Source organism: Pristis pectinata, chromosome 5 (assembly GCF_009764475.1).
Source record: "Pristis pectinata isolate sPriPec2 chromosome 5, sPriPec2.1.pri, whole genome shotgun sequence".
NCBI classification, from domain to species: Eukaryota; Metazoa; Chordata; class Chondrichthyes; order Rhinopristiformes; family Pristidae; genus Pristis; species Pristis pectinata.
Genome location: NC_067409.1, coordinates 7,587,810 through 7,614,625, shown reverse-complemented (window position 1 = coordinate 7,614,625; position 26,816 = coordinate 7,587,810). Strand labels below are relative to the sequence as shown.

Below are 26,816 nucleotides of genomic sequence, written 5' to 3'. Positions count from 1 at the left end.
AGGGATTTGATGTACAGAGGGATCTTTGGGCCCAAGTCCACAGCTCCCTGAAAGTGGCCATGCAAGAATGTAAAGAAGACGTACGGCATGCATGCCTTCATCGGTTAGGGCATTGAGTGTAAGAGTCAGGAAGTCACGTTGCAGCTGTAGAAAACTTTGATTAGATCGCACGGAGTACTTGCGTGCAGTTCTGGTCGCTCCATTACTGGAAGGATGTGGAGGCTTTGGAGGGTGCAGAAGAGGTTCACCAGGATTAGAGGGTATGAGCTATAAGGAAAGGTTGGACAAACTTGGGCTGTTACTACAGGAATAGGATGATGGCTGAGGTACTGATGCAGGGGGCAGGGTTTCAGGCTCTTGGATCATTAGAACCTCTTCTGGGGCAGGAGTGACCTGTACAAGAAAGACGGGCTGCACCTCAACAGGACGGGGAACCAATATCCTGGCTGGGAGATTCTCTAGTGCTACTCGGGAGGGTTTAAACTAGTTTGGCAGAGGGATGGGAACCAGAGCGCCGAGTCAGAAAGTGGAGGGATTGAGAGGAAGGGAGATGTCAGGGCCAGTAAACACAGGCAGGAGCAAAGTAATAGACATGATGGGACGGAGAGTTTGAAGTGTATTTGAATGCTGGGAGTAAGGGTGATGAACTTAGAGCATAGATCAGTACATGGGACTGTGATGTTGTGGCCATTGCAGAAGCTTGGTTGAGAGAGGGACAGGACTGGATGCTTCATGTTCCAGGGTTTTGATGTTTTAGAAGGGATAGATAGGGAGGTAAAAGGGTGGGGGGGGGAGTTGCTCTGCTAATCAGGGACAATATCACAGCTGCACTCAGAGGGGGCATAATGGAGGGCTGAGTCTATATGGGTAGAACTCAAAAATAAGAAAGGTGCAATCACTCTGATGGGATTATACTACAGACCCCCCAGTAGCCACTGGGACATTGAGGAACAGATATGCAGGCAGATTAGGGAAAGGTTGTAAAACTAATGGGGTTGTTGTCGTGGAGGACTTCAACTTCCCTAATATAAACTGGGACCTCCTTACTGCAAGAGGTTGAGACGGGGAAGAATTTGTTAGGTGCATCCAGAAGGGTTTCTTAAATCAACATGTAGATAGTCCAACGAGAGGAGAGACTGTACTGGACCTGGCGTTGGGAAATGACCGGTCAGGTGACTGAACTTCCAGTGGGAGGACAGTTGGGGAACAGTGACCACAACTCCTCAAGTTTAAAGATAGCTATAGATAAGGATAAGTATGGACCTTGTGGGAGAGTATTAAATTGGAGCAGGGCAAATTACGGGAGCATTAGGCAGGAACTAGGGAGAATTAATTGGGAACAGCTGTTTTTGGGCAAGTCCACCTCTGACATGTGGAGGGTGCTTAAAGACCAACTGCACAGAGTACAGGACAGGGATGTTCCAGTCAGAGGGAAGGACAAGGATGTCAAGGTAAGAGAACCTTGGATGTCGAGAGAGGTGGTGAATTTAGTCAAGAAGAAAAAAGAAAAGTATATAAAGCTTAAGAAGCTAGGATCAAACAGAACCCTTGAGGATTATAAGGAAGCCGGAAAGGAACTCAAGAAGGGAATTAGGAAAGCCAGGAGGAGCCATGAAAAGTCCTTGGCGAGTAGGATTAAAGAGAATCCCAAGGCATTCTATACATACATCAAGAGCAAGAGGATAACTAGGGAGAGGGTAGGGCCACTCAAGGATAAAGGAGGGAACATGTGCTTGGAAGTGGAGGAGGTGAGTGAGGTCCTTAATGAGTACTTTGCATCAGTATTTACCAAGGAGAAGGATGTGGAGGATAGGGAGATCAGTGTGGAGCACGCTAATATACTCGGGCATTTCGAGATAGAGGAGGACGTAGTGTTGGGTCTCTTAAAGAGCATTAAGGTGGATGTCCCCAGGGCTCAATGGGATATGCCCCAGGTTATTGAGAGGCAAGAGATGAGATTGCTGGGGCCTTGACTGATACCTTCATGTCCTCTCTAGCCACAGCGGAGGTCCCAGGGGACTGGCAAGAAGCTAATGTTGTCCCATTATTCAAGAAGGGAAACAGGGATAATTCTGGTAACCATAGACCAGTGAGTCTCACGTCAGTGGTGGAGAAGTTACTGGAGAGGATTCATAGGGATAGAATTTGAGCATTTGGTAAACCGTAGCCTAACTAGGGACAGTCAGCATGGCTTTGTGCAGGGCAAGTCATACCTTACTAACTTGATTGAGTATTTTAACGAGGTAAAGAGGGTGATTGATGAAGGTAGAGCTGTGGATCTAGTCTACATGGATTTTAGTAAGGCTTTTAACAAGGTCCCTCATGGGAGGCTCATCCAGAAGATTAAGATGCATGGGATCCACGGTGAATTGGCCGTTTGGATTCAGAACTGGCTTGCCCGTAGAAGACAAAGGGTAGTGGTCGATGGGACTTATTCTGGATTGAGGTCTGTGACTAGTGGTGTTCATCAGGGATCCGTACTGGGACCTCTGCTGTTTGTGATGTATAGAAATGACCTGGATGAGGTCATAGACAGCCAGTATCTCTTCACCAGGGTAGAAATGTCTAATACCAGAGGACTTGCATTTAAGGTGATAGGGGGTAAGTTCAAAGGAGATGTGCAGGGCAAGTTTTTTACACGGGTGCCTGGAATGTGCTGCCAGGGGTGTTGGTGGAGGCAGATACGATAGGGACATTCAAGGAGCTCTTAGATAGGCACATGGATGTGAGGGAAATGGTTGGATATGGACATTGTGTAGGCAGAAGGGATTAGTTTAGTTGGGCATTTTATTACTAATGTAATTGGTTTGGCACAACATTGTGGGCCAAAGGGCCTGTTCCTGTGCTGTACTGTTCTATGTTCTATGTCCACTCTTGTTCCCTGTGCTCTATGAGTCCAGAGCCATGGAACCAAAGGAAGATTCAACCAGCCAGTGTCCCCATCGAGTAATCGTTATTGCCCCCTCTTTGATGGACACTGTTCCAATTTTCACTACTTTTGGGCAAGGTTTCTTCCTGACATCACCCTGGATGACCTGGTGAAAATAATCATGCCTGTCCTCCTCCTTCCCTTAAAGCTGGAACGGTATCTGCCTCATCCTTTCTCCGTGGAAGAACAGTCAAGTGTCCAAACACACCTCTGTACAAAATAAAACATAAAACAGTACAGCACAGGAACAGGCCCTTCGGCCCACCACGTCTGTGCTGAACACGGTCGAATTAAACTAATCCCTTCTGCCTGCACATGATCCATCTCCCTCCATATTAATGTACCTGAATAAATGCCTCTTAAACACCACTATCGTATCTGATTCCACCACCTTCCCTGGCAACCGTCCCAGGCACCCACCACTCTCTGCGTAAAAGAAATTGCCTCGTAAATCTCCTTTAAACTTTCCGCCTCTCACCTTAAACGTACGCCCTCTAGTATTTGACATTTCCACCCTGGGGGAAAGACTCTGATAGTCTACCCTGTCTAGGCCTCTCAAAATCGATACGGGCCAAATGCAGGCAAATGGGGCTAGCTCAGGTAGGCAGCTTGGTTGTCATGGACGAGTAGGGCTGAAGGGCCTGTTTCTCTGCTGTATAACTCTATGGCGCTGTGACTCCTCTGGGTGGGGAGGTACTTTCACACTCCTGAAAGGTTGGCGATGCCCACTGAGTAAAAATTAGCAGTTCCTCTCAGTAACTTGAAAACTTCAATCAGATCACCCATTAAACTTAGGCCATTAGCCTGCTGAATTCGAGTGGTCTGATCGAGTGGGGAGGAAGAAGGTCGTGTCCAGTGGCCGCTGTTTCTCCCTGCATTTTTCTTGGGAGTTGCTGGCCGTACCTTCAGACGGATGGAATTCATGTGATTTGGGGAGCGATCACTTGGGGGAGGGGCGCGGGGGAGACCCTGGCGATCAGAGTGCCTGTGATCTGGAGGTTGGAAATAGTGTTTGTAAGTGTCAAGTACGAGGGGGCATCGCTTTAAGGTGAGAGGGGAAAACTTTAAAGGAGATGTGCGGGGCTATTTTACACAGAATATGGTAGGTGTTTGGAATGGTCCGCCAGGGGAAGCAGATACGACAGTGGTGTTTAAGAGGCGTTTAGACAGGCACATGAACAGGCGGGGAACGGAAGGATATGGATTTTGTGCAGGCAGAAGGGATTAGTTTAACTCTCATCATGGTTGGCACAGACATCGCGGGCCGAAGGGCCTGTTCCTGTGCTGTACTGTTCCACGTTCTAAGATTGTTGAACACCAGTAACAAGAAGGTTGCAAGTCTAGACTCTCATGGAGTCATACAGCACAGAAGAAGGCCCTTCGGCCCATCTTGTCAATGCCTTGTACCTACGCACAGTCATCTTATTTACTGGCTGGGTCCAAAAGCCTTCTAAGCCTTGGTGACTGATGTGTTCCTCGAGATGATTAAGTGTTCGTCCAGATACTTATTAAATGTCGTGGGAGTCTCTGCCTCCACCACCCCCTCAGGCAGTGCGTTCCAGATTTCAACCATCCCCTGCCTGAAAATATTCTTCCTCAGATCCCCTCTACACCTCCTTCCCCTTTGCCCAAACCTACTCCCTCTGCTTTCGGGCACCTCTGCTATGGGGAAACGTTTTTTACTACCTACACTATCTATGCCCCTCATAATCTTGTCTCTGTCTCAGTTCCCCCTACTCACCCCCCCTCTGCCCCAGGAAAAACAAACCCAGCCTCTCCAGTCTCTCCTCAAACACTCCACCCCTGGCAACATCCTATCATCTTTCCCCACCCCCCCCGCCACCCCCCGATCCCCGAGCCCCGTCCCCCGCCAGATTCTACCACTCACTGACACTCAAGGGGCAATTCACAGTGGTCAATTAAGCTACTAATCCACAATGTTTTTGGGATGTGGGAGGAAACCGGAGCACCCGGGGGAAATGCACACGGTCGCCAGGGAGACCGTGCAAACTCCACGCAGACAGCGCCCAAGGTCGGGATCGAACTGGGGTTTCTGGAGCTGTGAGGCAGTGGCTCTACCAGCTGCGCCTCTATGCCGCCCCAGTGTTCCACTGAGCCTTCCATTATTCCTGGTTATTAAATGAGGGGGACTGTCGGAGTCTGTCCCACTGCGGTTTTCCCTGATTTGAGCGGGAATCTTCGGTACTTCTTTCTCCGTACTGCGCTGCAAAGAGGAAGGCAGAGGCCATGTTAGTCAGGGTTGGAACCAGCGTTGGGCGTTGACTTCATGGCCGTGTTGCGTTGCCCCTCCAGTGTCTCGGTCTGGTGACCTCCCAACCTCAGAGGAGTGGGGCTCTCCTGAGTGTGACACAGCAAGTGTGGAGCTGCAGCTTGGGAGGAGAGAAGCCGGGTGGTTTCTCCGCTCTCCTTGTGGTTTCCGCCAGTCTCTGCGGAAGACTTATCCTCTTCCCTTCCGTCAGTCACGGTCACTGGAAGGTGAGGGAGTGGTCATTCCACACTCTTGGATACTTTGCCGAGTCCACCCCAACCTGGCTGGAAGAAGTCGGCTCCCGACAGCGGGCGGAATGCGGAGGTGGAGCGCTGTTCCCGTGGCCGTCGGACGGAGTGGGGACGTAACCTCCGGCGTCGGGGGGACGAGAAGATGGCCATCACTCAGTGCTCCTGCTCCGCAACACGGAGCCAGGTCAGCAAATGCCGCCATCTGGGCGCGACACACAACCTGCTAGAGGAATTCAGCGGGTCGAGCAGCGTCTGTTGGGGGGGAAAGGAGTTGTCCAAATTGTCGACGTTTCTGGTCGAGACTTTGCATCAGTTCCTCCAGATTCCAGCAGTGTCTTGTGTCTCCGAGGTCAACTGGTAATCTGATTGTTATTGTCACTCCTGTATTCTTAATGAACAAGAGTCATTACCATTGCTTAATTAAACTATAAATGAGATGGGTTCTTTTATTTTACATGTAAGTAAGAATACTCATCTAACAGCAGAATCCAGGTGCTAGAAACCTGTACCCTCTCTCTGTCTACACTGCACATGCCATAACAAAGTACTCCACAGTGATAAATCGTACTATTCACATAGTCCATACAATGCTTTCTGGACAATCCTCATTGCGTCTTTATCCAAACCTTCTAGTTTTCACTGGGGTTTTCCCTTCACCATCTTATTAGAACATGAAACAGGACAGCACAGGAACAGGCCCTTTGGCCCACAAGGTTTGTTCCGACCATGATACTAATCCCTTCTGCGATCCATATTCCTCCATTCCCTGCATGTTCATGTGTCTATCTAAAAGCATCTTAAGCACGACTATCGGATCTGCTTCCACCACCTCCCCGGTAGCCTGTTCCAGGCACCCACCGCTCTCTATCTGTTAAAAAAAATTGCCACATAAATCTTATTTAAGCTTTCCTGCTTCTCCCCTTAAAGCTATGCCCTCTAGTATTTGACATCTAGTTGTCATAGAGTCATACAGCACGGAGACAGGCCCTTCAGCCCAACTGGTCCATGCCGACTAAGGTTCCCATCTAAGCTATTTCTATGCTGGGTAAAAGATTCTGTCTGTCTATTCTATCTATGCCTCTCATAATTTTATAAACTCCTATCAGGTCTCCCCTCAGCCTCCGACACTCCAGAGAAAACAATCCACGTTTGTCCAATCTCTCCTTGTAGCTCATACCCTCTAATCCAGGCAGGGTCCTGGTGAACCTCTTCTGCACCCCCTCCAAAGCCTCCACACCCTTCCTTAATGGGGCGACCAGAATTGCACGCAATACTCCAGATGCGGCCTAGCCAATGTTTTATACAGCTGTAACAGGTTATACTCAATGACCCAACTGATAAAGGCAAGTATGCCGTACGCCTTCTTTACCACACTGTCTACTCGTGTTGCCACTTTCAGGGAGTGATGGACTTGGGCCCCAAGATTCCTCTGTATGTCAATGCTCCTAAGGGCCCTGCCACTTAGAATATATTTTCCCCTTACTTTGACCTCCCAAAGTGCAGCACCTCACACTTGTCCGGATTACTATATATCACAAACCATAGAGGTCCCAGCACTGATCCCTGCAGAACACCGCTGATCACAGACCTCCATTCAGAACAACATCCCTCCACCACTACCCTCTGTCTTCTATGGGCAAGCCAATTCCGAATCAAGTCACTGTGGACCCAATGCATCATTGTTTCTGAGGATTATGTGTTTTTTCTCTGCCTACACCCACACTTTTTCATACCATCCCACTTCATAAAGGCTTATTCTTCATTTCTTCTCTTGATCTTAAACTGGACCTGCCAACTGCCTGCCCAGTTATTTCCTACTCTTGTACTACGTGAACTCTTGAATGTGTGACCTCAACGCTGAGAGCGCTCCTGACTTTGAAGATTATCCTGATTCCTCGTGTCAATCTCAGGTTGAATTGACACTCAGTAAGCAGGAGACGCCTCATCTTGTTAACATCTCCGATGACCTGTCATAGGCCCAGTACATAGGTGCAATCATCAAGAAGGAACACCAGTGCCTCTACTTTCTTAGAAGCTTAAGGAGATTTGGCATGTCATCAAATACCCTAACAGCCTCTACAGATGCATTGTTGAAAGTATCCTGACTGGTTGCATCATGGCCTGGTACGGCAATTCCAACGCACAGGAACGCAAGAGGCTGCAGAGAGTAATGGACACAGCCCAGTCCATCAAGGACACAGCCCTCCCCCACCACTGACAGCATCTACAGGAGGCGCTGCCTCAAGAAGGCAGCATCTATCACAAGGATCCCCACCATCCGGGCCGTGCCATCTTCTCGCTGCTACCGTCGGGCAGGAGGAACAGAAGCCTGAAGTCCCCACACCACCAGGTTCAGGAACAGCTACTGTCCAACAACCATCGGGTTCTTGAACTGACCTGCACAACCCTAACCCTACCTCAGCAACGGAACACTACAGACCACCTCTTTCACAGCCATGGACTTGTCTCTGATTGTGTTTTTTTGCACTAATGCCTTGTTTTGCACACTCCTTTCTTTCACATTCTTGTACAACTTACGTATAATTTATGTTCCGTGTGTTGTCTGAAGCCATGTGTCTGTGATGCTGCTGCACGGAGCTTTTCATTGTACCTGCACCTCACCGTACTTGTGCACATGACAATAAACTTGACGACTCAATAGGAAGATTTCTAAACACAGTGATTAACCCTGGCTTTGAAGGAGCCTTTTGTTCAGCTTCAGTGTAATTATAGATTCAGACTGAATGAATTCACAGAATACAGACGGTGCTAATGGAATATACTGTTTATGGAGGAATGGATAACTGTTATGAGATTATAAAATTTACATTACTGTCAGAGGAAAGGAAAGCCTACAGCTGTAGTCCTGAATCTTTTCCAAAAGTGAACGTAGAACATAGTACAGCACAGGAATAGGCCCTTTGGCCCACAATGTTGTGCCAAACTAATTAAACTCGTAATTAAATGCCTGACTAAATTAATCCCTTCTGCCTTCACATGGGCCATATCCCTCCGTTCCCTGCACATCCATGTGCCTATCTAAGAGCCTCTTAAACACCTCAATTGTATCTGCCTCCACCGCCACGCCTGGCAGCACATTCCAGGCACCCACCACTCTCTGTGTAAAAAAACTTGCCCCGCACATCTCCTTTAAACTTTCCCCTTCCTCATCATAAATGCATGCCCTCTGGTATCAGACATTTCGACCCTGGGACAAAGATGCCGGCTGTCTATGCCTCTCATAATCTTATCAGGTCTCCCCTCAGCCTCCGCCGCACCACAGAAAAAAACCCAAGCTTGTCCAGTCTCTCCTTATAGCTCACATCCTCTAAACCAGGCAGCATCCTGGTGAACCTCTTCGGCACCCTCTCCAAATACTCTCCATCTCTCCCGTAATGGGGCGACCAAAACTGAATGCAATACTCCAGATGTGGCCTCAAGTGCTTTGGAAGTATGGTCAACATTGTATAAAAGGAAACAAGAGCAGCCAGAATAGCACAGTGAGATCCCATAAACAGAGATCTGATCATGGTCAGGTAGGTTGATTGAAGAATAAGTATTATCATGGATGTACACAGAGTTACATAGCATGACGACAGGCCTTTGATGAAAGCCTGCATTGGTCATCAATCATCCCAGTCATCCTCCTCCCATTCTGTTCCCCACATCCTCTTCAACTCCCCCCAGATTCCACCATTCACCTACACACTAGGGGCAATTTACAGCAGCCAATTAACCCTCCAATACGCACGTCTCTGGGATGTGGGAGGAAACAGGACCGCCCGACGGGAGACCCAGGGAAAACGTGCAAACTCCACACAGGCAGCGTCGGAGGTCAGGATCGAACCCGGGTCTCTGGAGCCGCAAGGCAGCGGCTCTACCCGCCGCGCCACTGCACGCCTTACTTGGGAAAGCTCAAGGCCTTCGCCTGAAGTCGTGTCATCGAATCCTTCACAAACCCAGGAGAGGGGTGTCGGGTCTTGCTTCGACGTCACATTTAGAAGACAGCCCGTGTGTCAGAGCAGCACCAGCTCAGTAATGCACTGTGCCAAACTGCACCTCAGTGGGGAACCACAGGAGCAGAATTGGACCATTCGGCCCTTCCATTCTGCTCCGCCGTTCGATCATGGCTGAATCTTTTTCTTCTTTTCTCAACCCCCATACCCCTTAACACCCCCCCCCCCTACCAATCAAGAGGCGGGACGTGAACCCACAACCGCTTGTGTCAGGTGTAAGAGTGCGACACAGAGAGCAGTGCAGGTTAAAGGAGAGAGCTAACACTGATTGAGCCTGGGCAAGGGGCAGTGAGTCAGGCCATGTTGCTGCTCAACCCCTCATGTTGGGAACCTCTCCCGAGGCATGTCTAGACATCACATCGCACTGGAAATCTCAGAACACAATCTCTGTTGTTCCGATAATTCCCTGCAGAGGATTGGAGGGCTAAGGTTTTAAGAAGTGACTTATTTATTGAAGCCTCAACATTAGAGAGCCAGCCCATCTGCTTGCCATGTCATCAGAGTACTTCAGCACTGAAGGGGCCCATCGAGTCTCTCAGAGCATTCCCATTTCCCCCACTTATTCCCCTGTGACCCATTCTCTCTCAATCAGCCATTAGCTCCTCTCCCCCCACCTCCATCACATTCTACCACTCATCAACATAAGGGGCAATTTACAGCGGCCGATTGACCCACCAGACCCGCACGTCTTCAGGATGTGGGACGAAACTGGGGGTTGGGGGGTGGGGGAAGCCCAGGGAGAACATGCAAACTCCACACCCCGACAGCGGCGGAGGTCAGGATGGAACCCGGGTCTCTGGGACCTGCCTGCCGCACTGCCTTCTGGCCCGTGCATGCACTGCTCTTGTGGATGATCTGCTCACCGTAGCAGAGTGAGTGTCAACAGCTGTCCTGCATCAGGAGGGCAACCTCACCGTTGACTTGGAGTCACAGAGTCATACAGCATGGAAACAGGCCCTTCAGCCCAACTCGTCCCTGCTGACCAAGACGCCCATCTACGCTAATCCCATTTGCCCGCGTTTGACCCTCCGCACCTTTCCTATCCGTGTACCTGCCCGACTGTCTTTTAAGTGTTGTCACAGTAGTGTATAGGGCAGGCACAGTAGTGTAGCGGTTAGCGTAACGCTTTACAGCGCCAGCGACCCGGGTTCAATTCCGGCCGCTGTCTGTAAGGAGTTTGTACGTTCTCCCCAAATCTGTGTGGGTTTCCTCCAGGTGCTCCGGTTTCCTCCCACATTCCAAAGACGTACGGGTTAGGAAGTTGTGGGCGTGCTATGTTGGCGCCGGAAGCGTGGCGACACTTGCGGGCTGCCCCCCCAGAACACCCTACGCAAAAGACGCATTTCACTGTGTGTTTCGATGTACATGTGACTAATAAAGAAATCTTATCTTGTCACTGTACCGACTTCAACCACTCCCTCTGGCAGCTCGTTCCATGCACCCACCACCCTCTGGGTGAAAATAATACCCCTCAGGTCCCCTTTAAATCTCTCCCCTCTCGCCTTAAACCTTTGCCCTCTAGTTTTAGACTCCCCTACCCTGGGAAAAAGAGTGTCACCGTCTATCTTATCTCATAATTTTATATAATTTTATCTGGGATACTGGTCACTGAGTGGCTTGCCCTTGCATATTGGTTAACCGTTCATAGTTGTCTGTGTAACAATATTTCCTGTTCTGACCTTCACCTCCTGGCCACGTCTTGTTCTGCTGTTCAGCACATGTCTCTGTTAAACGGAGCAATTGTTCTCACTGCAGGGTGTGGAATGGCACAGGAAGGAGAGGAGAGAGACGGTGGATTCGGGATGAGGCAGCTTTGAAAGGCACACACTGCAAACGTCACAGCATGAAGGCGAATCCCCTTCCCCAGCCCATCGCCGCTCTCCTCCCTGCCCCACTTCCTTCCCGGCCACCGAACCTTCTGTTCCTCAAGCCAACTTGCCCAGGAGCTGAGAGAGAGGTGGTGGCCCATTAGGGCAAAGAGCCAAAGCCCGCACAGCGGGCACAGGAGAATGAGCAGTACTGAACCCCTGTGAAGGAGCCAATTTCCACCCTCCCCCCCCTCCAAGAGAAGGGGCTTAGGGGAAGGGCAGTCACTGCACTGAAGATGGTGAGATTGAGAGAAAGGGTATTAACCTGCTGGTAACACAGGGGAAGGGAGCTGGACACCATCGGTTACTGACTCGGTACAGAACTCTCACACATATCCAGCTAACAAATAGATCTGATTCGCAGCAGTCTCCTAAAAAGGCACATTGATTATTGGTTGTAAAGTTCAAATAAAAGCAGCTGATCACAGGTACAGACTGACAAAACATGTTTTCAAAACGCCACAGACATCGAAAGATCCCCTTGCGCTGTGATAGTCAATCCCTCTGGGATTTATGGTTCATAAATGGTTCAGCAGGTGGATGCTGCTCTCTGTACAACACCAGACTGGCTCGAAACTCCAGTCCTCTTCCAGAAGGATTGCCCTACTTTCCTCCAATGGCTATTCGTAGAGGGGTGTGAGGCCATCAAGCCAAAATATTACCTCTGTCTCTGTCTGTCTCTCTCTCCACAGATGCTGCCTGACCTGCTGAGCATCCCCAAGCATTCCCCATTCTTACTTATTCATGTGTTAGTCGATAGCAATTTAGATTGTGCTCTCAGTTTAACAGTGAGGTTAATGGTGTTCAATATTATTGATAAGCGAGAGAAGCAGGAACCTTGGCCTGGAACAAGCACATAGTACCGAAAACTGCGACGATGATGTGCCATTGGCTCCTGGCTTGGGATCTTGCCTGCTCGTCCTTAGCTTGCATTCAATGGCATTCAGTCTCAATATTAACAGTATTAGTAACCCCTTTCAAAGACAGGCTGCCAATCACTGTCAGGCAGCCTTATGGTTCTGGGAAGAAATAATTGCAAATATAGAGTCTCATTTCTGCATTTGAAGATTTTAAAATGCAAAATTTGAAATAATATTTCAATAATTTTAAATACCAAAATTGAAATATTTGCATTTTATTTTAAGCTTTTCTTTGCCCCCTCTCTTTATCCATAGAATCATAGAACAGTACAGCACAATACAGGCCCTTCGGCCCACCATGTTGTGCCGACCTTCAAACCATGCCTAAGACTATCTAACCCCTTCCTCCCACATATCCCTCTATCTTAAATTCCTCCATATGCTTATCTAACAATCTCTTGAACTTGACCAATGTATCAGCCTCCACCACCACCCCAGGCAGCGCATTCCATGCACCAACCACTCTCTGGGTGAAAAATCTTCCTCTGACATCTCCCTTGAACTTCCCACCCACTACCTTAAAGCCATACCCTCTTGTATTGAGCATTGGTGCCCTGGGAAAGAGGCGCTGGCTGTCCACTCTATCTATTCCTCCTAATATTTTGTACACCTCTATCATGTCTCCCCTCATCCTCCTACTCTCCAAAGAGTAAAGCCCTAGCTCCCTTAGTCTCTCCTCATAATCCATACTCTCTAAACCAGGCAGCATCCTGGTAAATCTCCTCTGCACCCTATCCAATGCTTCCACATCCTTCCTATAATGAGGTGACCAGAAATGAATACAGTACTCTAAGTGTGGTCTAACCAGAGTTTTGTAGAGCTGCATCGTTACTTCACGGCTCTTAAACTCGATCCCATGACTTATGAAAGCTAATATCCCATAAGGTTTCTTAACTACCCTATCTACCTGTGAGGCAACTTTCAGTGATCTGTGGATATGAATCCCCAGATTCCTCTGCTCCTCTACACTATCCAGAATCCTGCCATTTACCTTGTAGTCCGCTTTGGAGTTTGTCCTTCCAAAGTGTACCGCCTCACATTTCTCCGGACCTTTCTTTCCCTGTCTTTTATCTGACTTTGAATTTGTCTGTTCAATTTCATCTTTCTTTTCCGCAATCTCTCAGTTTGAGGTATTAAGGGGAACAATCTATTGCTTTACCTACCCATTGAGGTCTTAGATGTCAGTTTCTCCCACTGTAATAGTATCAACGCACAAAGCAACTTAAAGGGCAAATAGATTTTCAGTGGGAGGGTGCATAAGTGACAGGGATCAGTGTTACAGCTAAGCCTGGCCCAAGATTTATCTTCACTTGTACAACGAACTTGAAAAGTTATGTTTTAATGAAAGTGATTGATGTACCTGTTCAATTATGTCGGGATTTATTGCCTGCACTATCACACAATGATTAAAGGATCAAATTTGCTGCTTATATCTAGAGTAGATGCCAGGGTTTGATTTATGATGGGGACAAAAAATTATTGTCACTGGGTCTTAATCCTGGAACTCACTACCCAACAGCACGGTAGGAGATAGGTGGCACAGTGGCACAGCTAGTCGAGTTTCTGTCTCACAGGCTATAGTGACCCGGGTTCGATCCTGACCTCGGGCGCTGTCTGCGTGGAGTTTGCACGTTCTCCCTGTGACCGCGTGGGGTCTTCCCCAGGGTGCTCCGGTTTCCTCCCACGTCCCAAAAACGTGCGGGTTGGAAGGTTAATTGGCCGCTGTAAATTGCCCCTCATGTGCAGGTGAATCAGGGGGAGTTGACGGGAATGTGGGGAGGAACTGAATTACTGGGGAAGAGAGTGGGATTGATGGGACTGCTTTGAGAGTTGGCGTAGACTTAATGGGCCACATGGCCTCGCATGCTGGAAGACTATGAGAAAGGACTGTAGCAGTTCAAGGGTTCAGTTCAAGACGGGCACTGAAAACTGGCCTTGCCATGGATGTCCAGGTTGTGGGAAGTGGGTGGCATTGATAAATCAATCAATTGGATGCACTGTGAAATTGGTGACCCATCCTCTGTGAGTTCCATTGGCTGAGAGGGAGGCAGTGTTCAGAGAGTTGAACTCTTGCCTTGGGAAGGAGAGACAGTGTGTGTATGAGAGAGAGTGGGAAATAGGGACGGTGGGGGGGAGAGAGAAAGGGGAGAGAGAGGGGGAGAGAGGTGGGGAGGAGAGATAGAGAGACATAGGTAGAGGAAGGGGAAGGGGCAGAAGGGGGTGGGGTGAGGGGGAAGACAGACTTCCCTTAGGAAACGGCAACCACTCAACCCAGCCTCGCGTCGAATATCAAAGACGTAACAAGATGCAGGTGAGCCCTAAACCTGGTGCAAGAAGCAGGAACAATTTCCAAAGCCTGTAGCCATCCAGACTTTATCCAAAGTGAGGTTAGAGATCGATCACTTACAAGTAGATGCTGTACTCGTTGCCTCCCATGTCAGGTGATTGAAGTTTCTGCACAAGGATAAATATGATCCCAATGAAGAGGACGAAGTTCACCTGGTGACAGGCACAAAGCAAAGCATCAGCCAACAGTATCACACCCCACACGGACACTGCTTACTCCGTCAGCTTCACGCGAGCGCAGACTTTCATTGCACGCTGGTGTGTATGACAATAAACTAATCTGAGTCTGCTCTGAAAGCAGTCGATTGTTGATCAGACTTTCCTAGTCTCCATCTCCAAACCTGGTTAGGTTTAAGCTGTTAAATGAATTTAAATTCCATATCGTAACCACAGTGGGATTTGGACTCAGGGTGGCACAGATGACATTTGACGTGATATTTATTTATTGGTCATGTGTACATCGAAACACACAGTGAAATGCATCTTTTTGCATAGAGTGTTCTGGGGGCAGCCTGCAAGTGTCGCCACGCTTCCGGCGCCAACATAGCACGCCCACAACTTCCTAACCCGTACGTCTTTGGAATGTGGGAGGAAACCGGAGCACCCGGAGGAAACCCACGCAGGCACAGGGAGAACGTACAGACTCCTTACAGACAGCGGCGGGAATTGAACCGGGGTCACTGGCGCTGTAATAGCGTCATGCTAACTGCTACACTACCATGCTGCCTTATCGTACAGCTATCGTAAGAACTGCTGTATCTGGTTTCCCCTCACACCCCAAAGGCATGCCAGTGGTAGGTTAATCAGCTGCTGTGAATTCTCGCTGTTGTGGAGATGAGTGGTAAGATCTGGGGAATGTGGGGGAATAGAAGTGGAATTAATATATGTTTAGTATAAATGGGTGTTTGATGGTCGGCGCGGGCCTGTTTCTGTGCTGTATCTCTCCATGACTTTTTGACTCTGTATTTTCAGTGCAGCTCTCTGGGCTAGGCCAGGCACGGTAGTGTAGCGGTTAGCGTAAAGCTAATACAGCGCCAGCGACCCGGGTTCAATTCCTGCCGCTGTCTGTAAGGAGTCTGTACGTTCTCCCCCTGACTGCGTGGGTTTCCTCTGTTTCCTCCTACATTCCAAAGATGTACGGGTTAGGAAGTTGTGGGCGTGCTATGTTGGCGCCGGAAGCGTGGCGACACTTGTGGGCTGCCCCCAGAACACTCTACGCAAAAGGTGCATTTCACTGTGTGTTTCGATGTACATGTGACTAATAAAAAAGAAAGAAATCTAACTAGTAATTTGACCACTGCACCACCCATTTAACTTTAACCACTAACTTAACCTGTCGTTTGTACCTAATGGTGCCTTGTTAGTTGTACAAAAGAAGCCATATGCAGATTTTATGGACAGAGTTGTAACTGGTAATTGGCAGATTGGTTTATTATTGTAACGTACTGAGTGAAAGACTTTGTTTTGCATGCCATCCATACAGATCATTTCATCACATCAGTACGTTGAGGTAGTACAAGGGAAAACAATAACAAAATACAGAATAATGTCTGTCCACGGCCTCCTCTGCTGCCACGTTGAGGCCAGGCGCAGGTTGGAGGAACGACACCTCATATTCCGCCTGGGGAGTCTCCAACCTGATGGCTTCAGCATCGATTTCTCTAACTTCCAGTAACCCCTCCCCTTCTTTTTCTCCCCCCACCCCCCACTCCTTGTCTTCCCTTATTCCTGTGGCTTCCTTCCTCCACCTTGATGACCTGCCCATCTCCTCTCCTCCCCTCCTCTATCCTTTATTTCATGGTCCACTGCCCTCTCCTACCGGATTCCCTCTCCTTCAGCCCTCAGCCTCTTCTACCAATCACCTCTCAGCTTATTACGTCTTCTCCCCCTCCCTCACCCACCTACCTCCCCCTCTCACCTGAACTCACCTGTCCCCTGCCTGCATGTGCTCCTCCCCCTCCCCCCACCTTCTTATTCTGGCTTCTGCCCTCTTCCTTTCCAGTCCTGATGAAGGGTCTCGGCCCGAAACGTCAACTGTTTATTTCCCTCCACGGATGCTGCCTGACCTGCTGAGTTCCTCCAGCACTTTGTGTGTGTTGCTCCAGATTCCAGCACCCGCAGAATCTCTTGTGTCACAGAATAAAGTGTTACAGTTACAATGCAGGCAGATGTGTAAGGCCGTGACGAGGTAGATTCGGAGGTCGAGAGTGGTACTGGCCCTTCCACTGAAATGCACGAAGCATTTTAGAAAGAGTGCGTAAAGTGCTTAAAATACTTGGGTTCCTTTTGGAAATAATGTCACAGGTGCAGACCACTCCAATACAAAACTGGACCACTCAAAGTCACAGAGATGTCGAGACACAGCAGGGAATCCTGGAGTTCACAGCAACCGTCAAAGTCCCTTACACTATTCTGACGTTAATCCCACTTTAATCTCCTCACATTCCCGTCAACCCCCGCCACTCACGCACACACGAGGAGCGATTTGTAATGCCAGTTAACCTACCAACCAAACACATGCAGGAGGAAAGCGGGGCACCCAGAGGAAATCCACGCAGTCACAGGGAGAACGTGCAAACTCCACACAGACAGCAGCGGAGGCCAGGATCGAACCCAGGTCTCCAGCGCTGTGAAGCAGTTGCTCTACCAGCTGGGTCACTGTGCTACCCAAGTATTTAATATAACCTTTTTTTTAACTCCACCACTCTAGAGGTGAACCCCAGAATTTAGTTTGCTTTCTTAATGCTTTGTTATCGAGAGCTTCAAGTTCCGAGGAGTGAACATCAACTGTCCTGGTCCAACCATGTAGACGCCACGGCCAAGAAAGCTCACCAGCGCCTCTAATTCCTCAGGAGGCTAGAGAAATTTGGGATGTCCCCTTTGACCCTGACCATTTTTTTATCAATGCACCATAGAAAGCATCCTATCCTCTCACGGCTTAGTATGGCAACTGCTTTGCCCGGGACCACAAAAAACTGCAGAGAGTTGTGGACACAGCTCAGCACATCACGGAAACCAGCCCCACCTCCATGGACCCTGTCTACACTTCTCGCTGCCTCGGTAAAGCAGCCAGCATAATCAAAGACCCCACCCACCCGGGTCATTCTCTCTTCTCTCCTCTCCCATCGGGCAGAAGATACAAAAGCCTGAAAACAGGCTCAAGGACAGCTTCTAACCCGCTGTTATAAGACTATTGAACGGTCCCCTAATACGATAAGATGGACTCTTGACTTCACAATCTACCTCGTCATGGCCTTGCACCTTATTGTCTGCCTGCACTGCACTGTAACTGTGACACTTTATTCTGCATTCTGTTATTGTTTTCCCTTGTACTACCTCGATGCACTGATGTGATGAAATGATCTGTAACAAAGATGTATCTTGATACATGTGACAATTACAAACCAATTTACTGCCTCTTTGTCCCTGAGTCCCTCCGGCCCAGTGTAGGGAGTGAGTTATCGTTATTGGGATCTGACTGTGCCCCGTTCTCCCTGCCTGCTGTTCTGTTCCTTACCATGATCGACGCAATGACCGGCCCTTTAATCACCCACCACAGGGCTCGGTGTTCATTGGTATCCCAGCAGCTGGAAACAGGGAAAAGACGAGACGTTAGAGTCAGGCGGTTGCTGTCCAGACATCCCAGTGTTATGTTTGTTCTTCATCAAGAGACAAACTTCACGTGGGTTTAACTTCTGAATATTTTTATTAACCAACGACAGACTGGTTGGCTTTCCCTCTCTTTTTACAGCCACTTCCTGCTCCCCAATGTGGCCCCTTGCTTTGCCTACTGGGAACTGTAGTTCTTTATTAGAACTACATAATAACACATAATAACACACCCAGGACATTTTTTTTTAAAAAGCCCTGGATCGCTGGCCAAGCGAGCATTTATTTCCCATCCCTAACTGCCCTTGGGAAGGTGGCAGTGAGCCGCCATCTTGACGCACCACGACAGTTCGGATGAAGGTGTTCCCACACCCGGAGAGGGTTCCAGGATTCAGACCCGGTGACAATGAAGGAACGGTGATATATGATGGTGTGACTTGGAGTGTACCCATCCACCTGCTGCTCTTGACGGTAGGGGTTGTGGGTTTGGGAGCTGCTGTCAGAGCAGCCTGGGGGTGAGTAACTGCAGTGCACTCGGTACATACTGCAGCCACTGTGAGCCAGCAGTGGAGGGAGTGAGGGTTTTGGATGGTGTACGGGCTGCCTATCAAGCAGGCTGCTTATCCTGAACGCTGTAGAGGTTCTTGACGGTTGTTGGGAGCTCAGCTCGCCTCATCCAGGCAAGTGGAGAGTGTCCCATCACATTCCTTGCAGATGATGTGAAGACATTGGGATGTCAGGAGATGAGTCTTGTAGCCGTGGCATTTATGTGGCTGGTCCAGTTGAGCTCCTGGCCAGTTGTGAGTCCCAGGATGTTAATGCTGGGGTCCTGTCCTGGGAATGCCATTGAATGTCAAGTGGAGGTGCTTAGACTCTGTCCTGCTCGAGATGGTCATTGTCTGGCACTTTTGCGTCGCAAATTCTCGTTTCTGGTAGAAACTAGAAAGAGCGCAGAAAAGATGTACCAGGATGTTGCCTGGACTTGGGGGCCTGAGTTACAAGGAGAGGTTGTGTAGACTAGAACTTGTATCCCCTGGGATTGAGGGGTGACCTGATAAGATCCTGAGGGGTACAGACAGGGTGAAAGCACATTGTCTTTATCCCAGGGAGGGGGAGCTAAAAACAAGAGGGCAGAGGTTTAAGATCAGAGGCAAGAGATTTAAAAGGGACATCAGGGGCAGCTCCTTCACGCAAAGGGTGCTGCGTGTTTGGAATGAGCTGACAGAAATAGTGGTCGAGGCGGGCATATTCGCCGATGACACCACTGTTGTAGGTAGAATCTCAGATGGCAGTAAGGAGGCGTACACGAGTGAGATAGATCGGCTGGTTGAGTGGTGTCGCAAAGACAACCTCGCACTCGACGTCAGCAAGACCAAGGAATTGATTGTGGACTTCAGGAAGGGGAAGTCGGGAGAACACGCACCAGTCCTCACTGAGGGGTCAGTGGTGGGAAGGGTGAGCAGCTTCAAGTTCATGGGCGTCAACATCTCAGGGGATCTACTTCATTAGGAGTCTGATCAGGTTTGGAATGTCACCAAAGAATCTTGCAAATTTCCACAGATGTACGGTGGAGAGCATTCTGACTGGTTGCATCACCGCCTGGTATGGAAGCTCCAATGCGCAGGATCAAAAGAAGCTGCAGAGGGTTGCAGACTCAGCCAGCTCTATCATGGGCACAGCCCTCCCCACCATCGAGGACATCTTCAAGAGGCGGTGCCTCAAGAAGGTGGCATCCATCATTAAGGGCCCTCACCGCACAGGACATGCCCTCTTCTTGTTACTACCATCAGGGAGGAGGTACAGGAGCCTGAAGACCCACACTCAACGATTCAGGAACAGCTTCTTCCCCTCCGCCATCAGATTTCTGAACGGTCCATGAACCCATGAACACTACCTTGTTATTCCTCTTTTGCACTATTTATTTATTTTTGTAACTTATAGTAATTTTTATGCCTTGTACTGTACTGCTGCTGTAAAACAACACATTTCATGACATACATCAGTGATAATAAACCTGATTCTGATTCTGATTCATCAGTAACATTTAAAAGCCATCTAGCTAAGTACATGAATAGGAGAGGTTTAGAGGGCTATGGGCCAAACACAGGCAGATGGGAGTAGCTCGCTGGGCAACACAGTTGGCATGGATGAGTTGGGCCAAAGGGCCTGTTTCCGTGATGTATGACTCTATGACTCTCAATATTTACTCGCCACTTACCAGCCCAAGCCTGAATGTTGTCCAGATCTTGCTGCATGTAGGCAGCACGGGGGCTGCTTTGTTTGCTGAGGAGTTGTCAAGGGAATTGAACGGGGGGCAGCCATCAGTGAACATCCCCATTTCTCATCTTATGATGGGGTGAAGGTCATTGGTGAAGGAGCTGACAATGATTGGGAGTTTGGGGCACATACACCCGCACCTCCTCCCCCTCCCTTCGTCGCCAATCCGTTAAATGTTCGGGGGGGGGGGGGTGTTCAAACCTACCCTGAGTCATCAAAGTGCAGACGCAGCACAGTCCAGATGATGACGCAAATTGTGGGCGTCCCTGCAAAAGCAAAACATGGGTCTTACCGCTGAGAAGCTTCCTCTTTCTGAATGCCAGATATATTTTCCCTCCCCCCCCAGTCCGCGTCCTTGGATCCCTTAAGGTTGCCGTGCAGGTCGATAGGGTTCTTAAGAAGGCTTTTGGTGTGTTGGCCTTCATTAGTCGGGGTATTGAGTTCAAGAGCCGTGAGGTAATGTTGCAGCTCTATAGAACTCTGGTTAGACCACATTTGGTGTATTGTGTTCTGTTCTGGTCGCCTCATTATAGGAAGGATGTGGAAGCTTTAGAGAGGGTGCAGAGGAGATTTACCAGGATGCTGTCTGGATTGGAGAGCATGTGTTATGAGGATAGGTTGAGTGAGCTAGGGCTTTTCTCTTTGGAGGATGAGAGGTGACGACAGAGGTGTACGAGATGATAAGAGGCATAGATCGAGTGGACAGTCAGACACTTTTCCCCAGGGTGACAATGGCTAACATGAGGGGACATAATTTTAAGGTGATTGGAGGAAGGTATAAGGGGGATGTCAGGGGTAGGTTTTTAACACTGAGAGTGGTGGGTGCGTGGAACGCACTGCCGGCAGAGGTTGTGGGGGCAGATACATTAGGGACATTTAAGTGACTCTTAGATAGACACATGAATGATGGAGAAATGGAGGGCTATGTGGGAGGGAAGGGTTAGACAGATCTTAGAGCAGGATAAAATGTCGTCACAACATTGTGGGCCGAAGGGCCTGTACTGTGCTGTGGTGTTCTATGTTCTATGTTCTAGTCACACTTCCCCCACCCTCCCTCTGCACCCTTATCTATCGACACCCCAGAAGATACATCGGGCCAGGTCCCCATAGACTTGTCCATCTCTGGATGCCAGTTAATGTGCTGCCTTCTGCAGCCAAATAGCCCCTACCATCCACCCCAGCCTCTGCGTAGCAGAGCTTCGTGAGGGAAAGCAGCTCACGAGCTGCACCTAGACCTCAGATGGCAGAATCTAAGACTTCACCCACACCCACCCCGAATCTTCCTGCTTTTAGAGGTCCCGTCACCGTATAAAATCTCTCTAATGATGTTACACTTTGGGAAGACAAACCAGGGTAGGACTTTCACAGTGAACAGCAGGGCTCTGGGGAGCGTTGTAGAACAGAGGGACCTTGGTGTACAAGTACATGGTTCCCTGAAAGTGGTGTCGCAGGTAGACAGGGTGGTGAAGGAGGTTTTTGGCACGCTGGTCTTCATCAGTCAGGGCACTGAGTATAGAAGCTGGGGCATTATACTGCTGTTGTACAAGATATTGGTGAGGCCGCATTTGGAATATTGTGTTCCATTTTGGTCATCCTGCTATAGGAAAGATGTCATTAAGCTGGAAAGAGTGCAGAGGAGATTTACGAGGATGTTGCCAGGACTTGAGGGACTGAGTTATAGAGAGAGGTTGAGCAGGTTGGGACTTTATTCATTGGAGCGCAGGAGAATGAGGGGTGATCCTATAAAGATGGATAAAATCATGAGGGGCATAGATAGGGTGAATGCACACAGTCTTTTTCCCAGGGTTGGGGAATCAAGAACTGGAGGGCACAGGTTTAGGGTGAGAGGGGAGAGTTTTAATAGGAATCTGAGGGACAACCTTTTCACCCAGAGGGTGGTCCGTATGTGGAACAAGCTGCCCGAGGAAGTGGGTTGAGGCAGGTACATTAACAACATTTAAAAGGTACTTGGACAGGTACATGGACAGGAAAGATTTAGAGAGATACGGGCCAAATGCAGGCAAATGGGACTGGCTTAGATGGGAATCTTGGTCGGCATGGACCAGTTGGGCTGAAGGGCCTGCTTCCATGCTGGATGACTCTATGACACTAAATGCAAGGAATATATGATATTAATTAAAATTATTGGTTCAAAAATAAAACAATCAATTTACTTAACACACACTTGGAAAATTAATTAAAAAAGCTTCAATTACCTTTTTAAGTCTAGGTAGGGTGATGCCTTTGAAATCGTTGTAGCTGGCACTCTGCTGAGGGGCCAGATAGGAAGTGTATCCATTGCCTCAGTACATTTTGCAAAGCCCTTTTGCACCACATTTGCCCTCCAGTACTCCCCGTTGCAATGCACTGCACTGGTGGTGCATGCACCTACAGCCCTCCTGCAGCGGTTAGCTGTCAACACGATATACCCCATTCATTTTAATCCGGGTGAGGGTACTTGGTGGAGGGTAGGAAGTGGAAGTTTTACTCCACGGTGCATGTGGAGATTTGTCGCCACCTGGTGTGAGGTGGTCACACTGCAGTTAATACAACGACACCCTCAGATGAACTAAAGATGTTCGCTCAAGGTGTAACACTGTGAATGAATGTGGCGCTGTTTTAAAACCACAGAATTTACATGAGAGTGTTTCTAGATGTATTTTCATAATCAGATCATAAATTATTGCTATCAAGCCCTTCTGATAAGGATCAAAACCTCAAATTTTTTCTGTAATTTCAATTTTATGTGGTATCGGAAAAGTAGGTAAAATATCTTTAAAAGAATTTCTTATCTGTAAATATCGAAAAAAATGTGATCTAGACAAATTGCATTTATTAGACAACTGTTCAAAAGACAATTATCAATGAATAGATCATGAAAGCATGTTATTCCCTTCATTTTACATAAAGAAAAAGCTAAGTCAATTCTGGACGGTTGAAAGAAAAAATTGGATTGGATAGGACTTGATAAAATGAATTTATTCAATCCAAAAAATGTACGAAATTGAAACCATATTCATATTGTATGTTTAGTTATTGGGTTAATCGTTTGCTTACTCAATTTAGAGGCTCCTAAAATAGAAGCTAATGAAAACCCTTGCACAGACTCATGCTCAAGATACACCCATTGGGGACATTGAATTACATCTAAATCTTGTGTCCAAAAAAATTAAATATCTAATATTAATTGCCCAGTAGTAAAATCTAAAGTTAGGCAAAACCATACCGCCATCCTTCTTTAATTTCTGTAAAAAATTTTGGGGTTCTCTTTACATATAATCAAATTTCTTTTCAAATTCTTTTGTATTATGTTCACTTAGTAAGAAATTGGGAGGTTCAGATTATATATTTTACTCCCTGTGTTTGTACATGTCAACAGTTAGTATTGTAACCCCGACCTCTTGGCACCATGTGTAGAATCACTATTGCTATGTGCATTAATTTGAAATTTAATAAAAAGCTTTAAAAAGAAAAGAATTGACATGAAAGCATCGGAAAATAGGAGCAGGAGTAGGCCACTCGGCCCCTCAAGCCTGATCCAGGCTTCAACTCTTCTGTTCCAGTTCCCCATAATCTCCAATGCCCCAAGCTTTCAAAAATTAATCTACCTCCTCTTCAACTGCTTCTGACTCAGCCTCCTCAACCCTCCGGGGCAGAGAACTCTAGAGATTCATCTCCCTCTCCCACCCCCTAATGTAAGAAGCGCCTACGTGGCTTGGTTTTAAATGACCGCCCTCTGATCTTGTAACTACGTCCCCTCATTCGAGAATCCCCTACCTGTGGAAACACTACCACATCTACCCTGACACAACTCGTCAGGATCTTATATATTTCAGTAAGATTCTTCTACGCTCTAAAGAATATAGAGCTAATTTCTTCAGCTGCCTGTGATTGCAGCACAGGACTGATCTCAGTGGTCTTGAGATTGTGGAGGTATTGGTCGTGATCCTTCAAGGATCGTTGGGGTCAGGGAGGGTCCCAGAGGTCTGGTAAACTGCAAATGTGACACTGCTGTTTCAGGAGGTAGAGGACAGGAAATTATAGGTTGGTAAGCCTGACCTTGGTGGTTGGTAAGATTTTAGAGTCCATTTTTAAGGATGAAATTTCAGAGTACTTGGAAGATGATACAGAGGTTGGTGGTGTAGTGGATAGTGCAGAAGGTTACTGTAGATTACGACAGGATATTGATAGAATGCAGACTTGGGCTGAGGAGTGGCAGATGGAGTTCAACCCGGATACGTGTGAAGTGATACACTTTGGAAGATCGAAGTTGACGGCAGAGTACAAGGTCAATGGCAGGACTCTTAGCAGTGTGGAGGAACAGAGGGATCTTGGGGTCCACGTCCATAGATCCCTCAAGGTTGCCACACAGGTCGATAGGGTTGTTAAGAAGGCGTATGGTGTGTTGGCCTTCATTAGTCGGAGTATTCTGTTCAAGAGCTGCCAGGTGATGTTGCAGCTCTGTAGAACTCTGGCTAGACCACACTTGGAGTATTGTGTTCAGTTCTGGTCACCTCATTATAGGAAGGATGTGGAAGCTTAAGAGACGGTGCAGAGGAGATTTACCAGGGTGCTGCCTGGATTGGAGAGCATGTCTTTTGAGGATAGGTTGAGCGAGCTGGGGCTTTTCTCTTTGGAGAGAAGGAGGAGGAGAGGTGATTTGATAGAGGTGCACAAGATGATAAGAGGCATAGATCGAGTGGACAGTCAGAGACTTGTTTCCAGGGTGACAATGGCTAACATGAGGGGACATAATTTTAAGGTGATTGGAGGAAGGTATAAGGGGGGGATATCAGAGGCAAATTTTTTTACACAGTGTGTGGTGGGTGTGTGGAACGCACTGCCGGCAGAGGGCATGGGGGCAGATACATTAGGGACATTTAAGAGACTCTTAGATAGACCTCCATTTCTCTATCATCCATGTGGCTATGTGGGAGGGAAGGGTTAGATAGATCTCAGAGCAGGATAAAATGTCAGCATAATATTGTGGGCCGAAGGGCCTGTACTGTGCTGTAGTGTTCTATGTTCTATGTAAGGCGCAAGAGATCCCAGGCGTGTTGGCAGAGTGTGGCTGGGGGGATATGGGCGGAGGGTCATGGTGGGGAGTCGTTTTCTGACTGGAAATCTGTGACAGGCGACGTACCCAGAGATCGGTGCTGGGGCCTCTGTTGGTTGTCACACATATGAATGACTTGCACGAGAATGTAAAGGGTCTGACTGGAAAGTTTGCAGTTAACACAAAATTGATGGAGTCATAGATAGGAAGGAAGGTTGTTTAAGGATACAGTGGGACATAGATCAGCTGGGCGGAGTATGACAAATGGAATTAAATCCAGATCTGTACACTTTGAGAAGTCAGATTCTGGCAGGACATGTGGAATATGGCAAGGACCTTAGGAGCATTGATGTACAATGAGACCTTGGGGTGCAGGTCCTTACCTCCCTGAAAGTGGCAACACAGACAGATAAGGCAGCAAAGAAGGCATTTGGTATGCTTGTCTTCAGAGGCCGAGGCACTGGGTGTAAGAGTTGGGACGTCACGTTGCAGCGGACACAACTTTGGTTAGACCGCACCGAGAGTGGTCTCCTGAATTCCTCACTGGATTTGTTAAGAGAATTGGAGGAGGGTCTTTGGAGGAAAAGAATTAGGGGAGTGCAATGGAATTGGGGAATAGGAGAGGAAAATGGGAACTTGGGAATGTGGAGGGAAATGGTGGTGAATCTCTGGGATTCTTCATCCCGAAAACAAAGTATTCTTTGGAGTTTAGAAGAAGGCTTGAGGAGCTTGTTGAAAGGTTTAAGATCCTAAGAAGGCTTGATAGGGTAGATACTGAGGTGCTTCCACTAGTGGGAGAGTCTCGAACAAGGGATTAGAGCTGTCAGAACTTCCTTCTCGCAGAGGGGGGTGAAGCTCAGGAATTCTCCAACCCAGAGGGTTGTGGAGGTGGGATCATTGGTAGATTTAAAGGGCAGAGAGATAAATTTTTGAGAGATCGGGGAACTGAGGGCGATGGAGAACTGGAACAGCAGAGGAGTCAGGAAGGCAACATCCATCATCAAAGATCCCCACCATCCAGACCATGCCATCTTCTCGCAGCTACCATCGGGCAGGAGGTACAGAAGCCTGAAGCCCCACAGCACCAGGTTCAGGAACAGCTACTTCCCTTCAACCATTCGGTTCTTGAACCAACCTGGAGAACCCTAATCACCGCAGTTTAGCAACACTATGACCACTTTGATCACTTTGCACTAAAATGGTTTGCTTTTGTTCTAATCGTGCTCATTCTTGTCAAAATTGTGTATAATTTAAGTTTAATTTATTTTTTTCTTG

General features: G+C 48.2%; 1 protein-coding gene across 3 annotated transcripts in view; it reads right to left on the bottom strand.

Moving 5' to 3' along the window:
• LOC127570154 (pituitary adenylate cyclase-activating polypeptide type I receptor-like) overlaps positions 1 to 26,816 on the bottom strand; it is a 229,968-nt gene that overhangs the window by 69,220 nt on the left and 133,932 nt on the right. For all 3 annotated transcript variants that reach the window (XM_052015398.1, XM_052015400.1, XM_052015401.1), the window contains exons 10-12: positions 20,691 to 20,751; positions 18,117 to 18,186; positions 14,661 to 14,752 (exon numbers count right to left, since the gene is read on the bottom strand). In XM_052015398.1, coding sequence (XP_051871358.1) covers positions 14,661 to 14,752; positions 18,117 to 18,186; positions 20,691 to 20,751 — 223 coding nt within the window. The remainder of the gene's footprint in view (positions 1 to 14,660; positions 14,753 to 18,116; positions 18,187 to 20,690; positions 20,752 to 26,816) is intronic.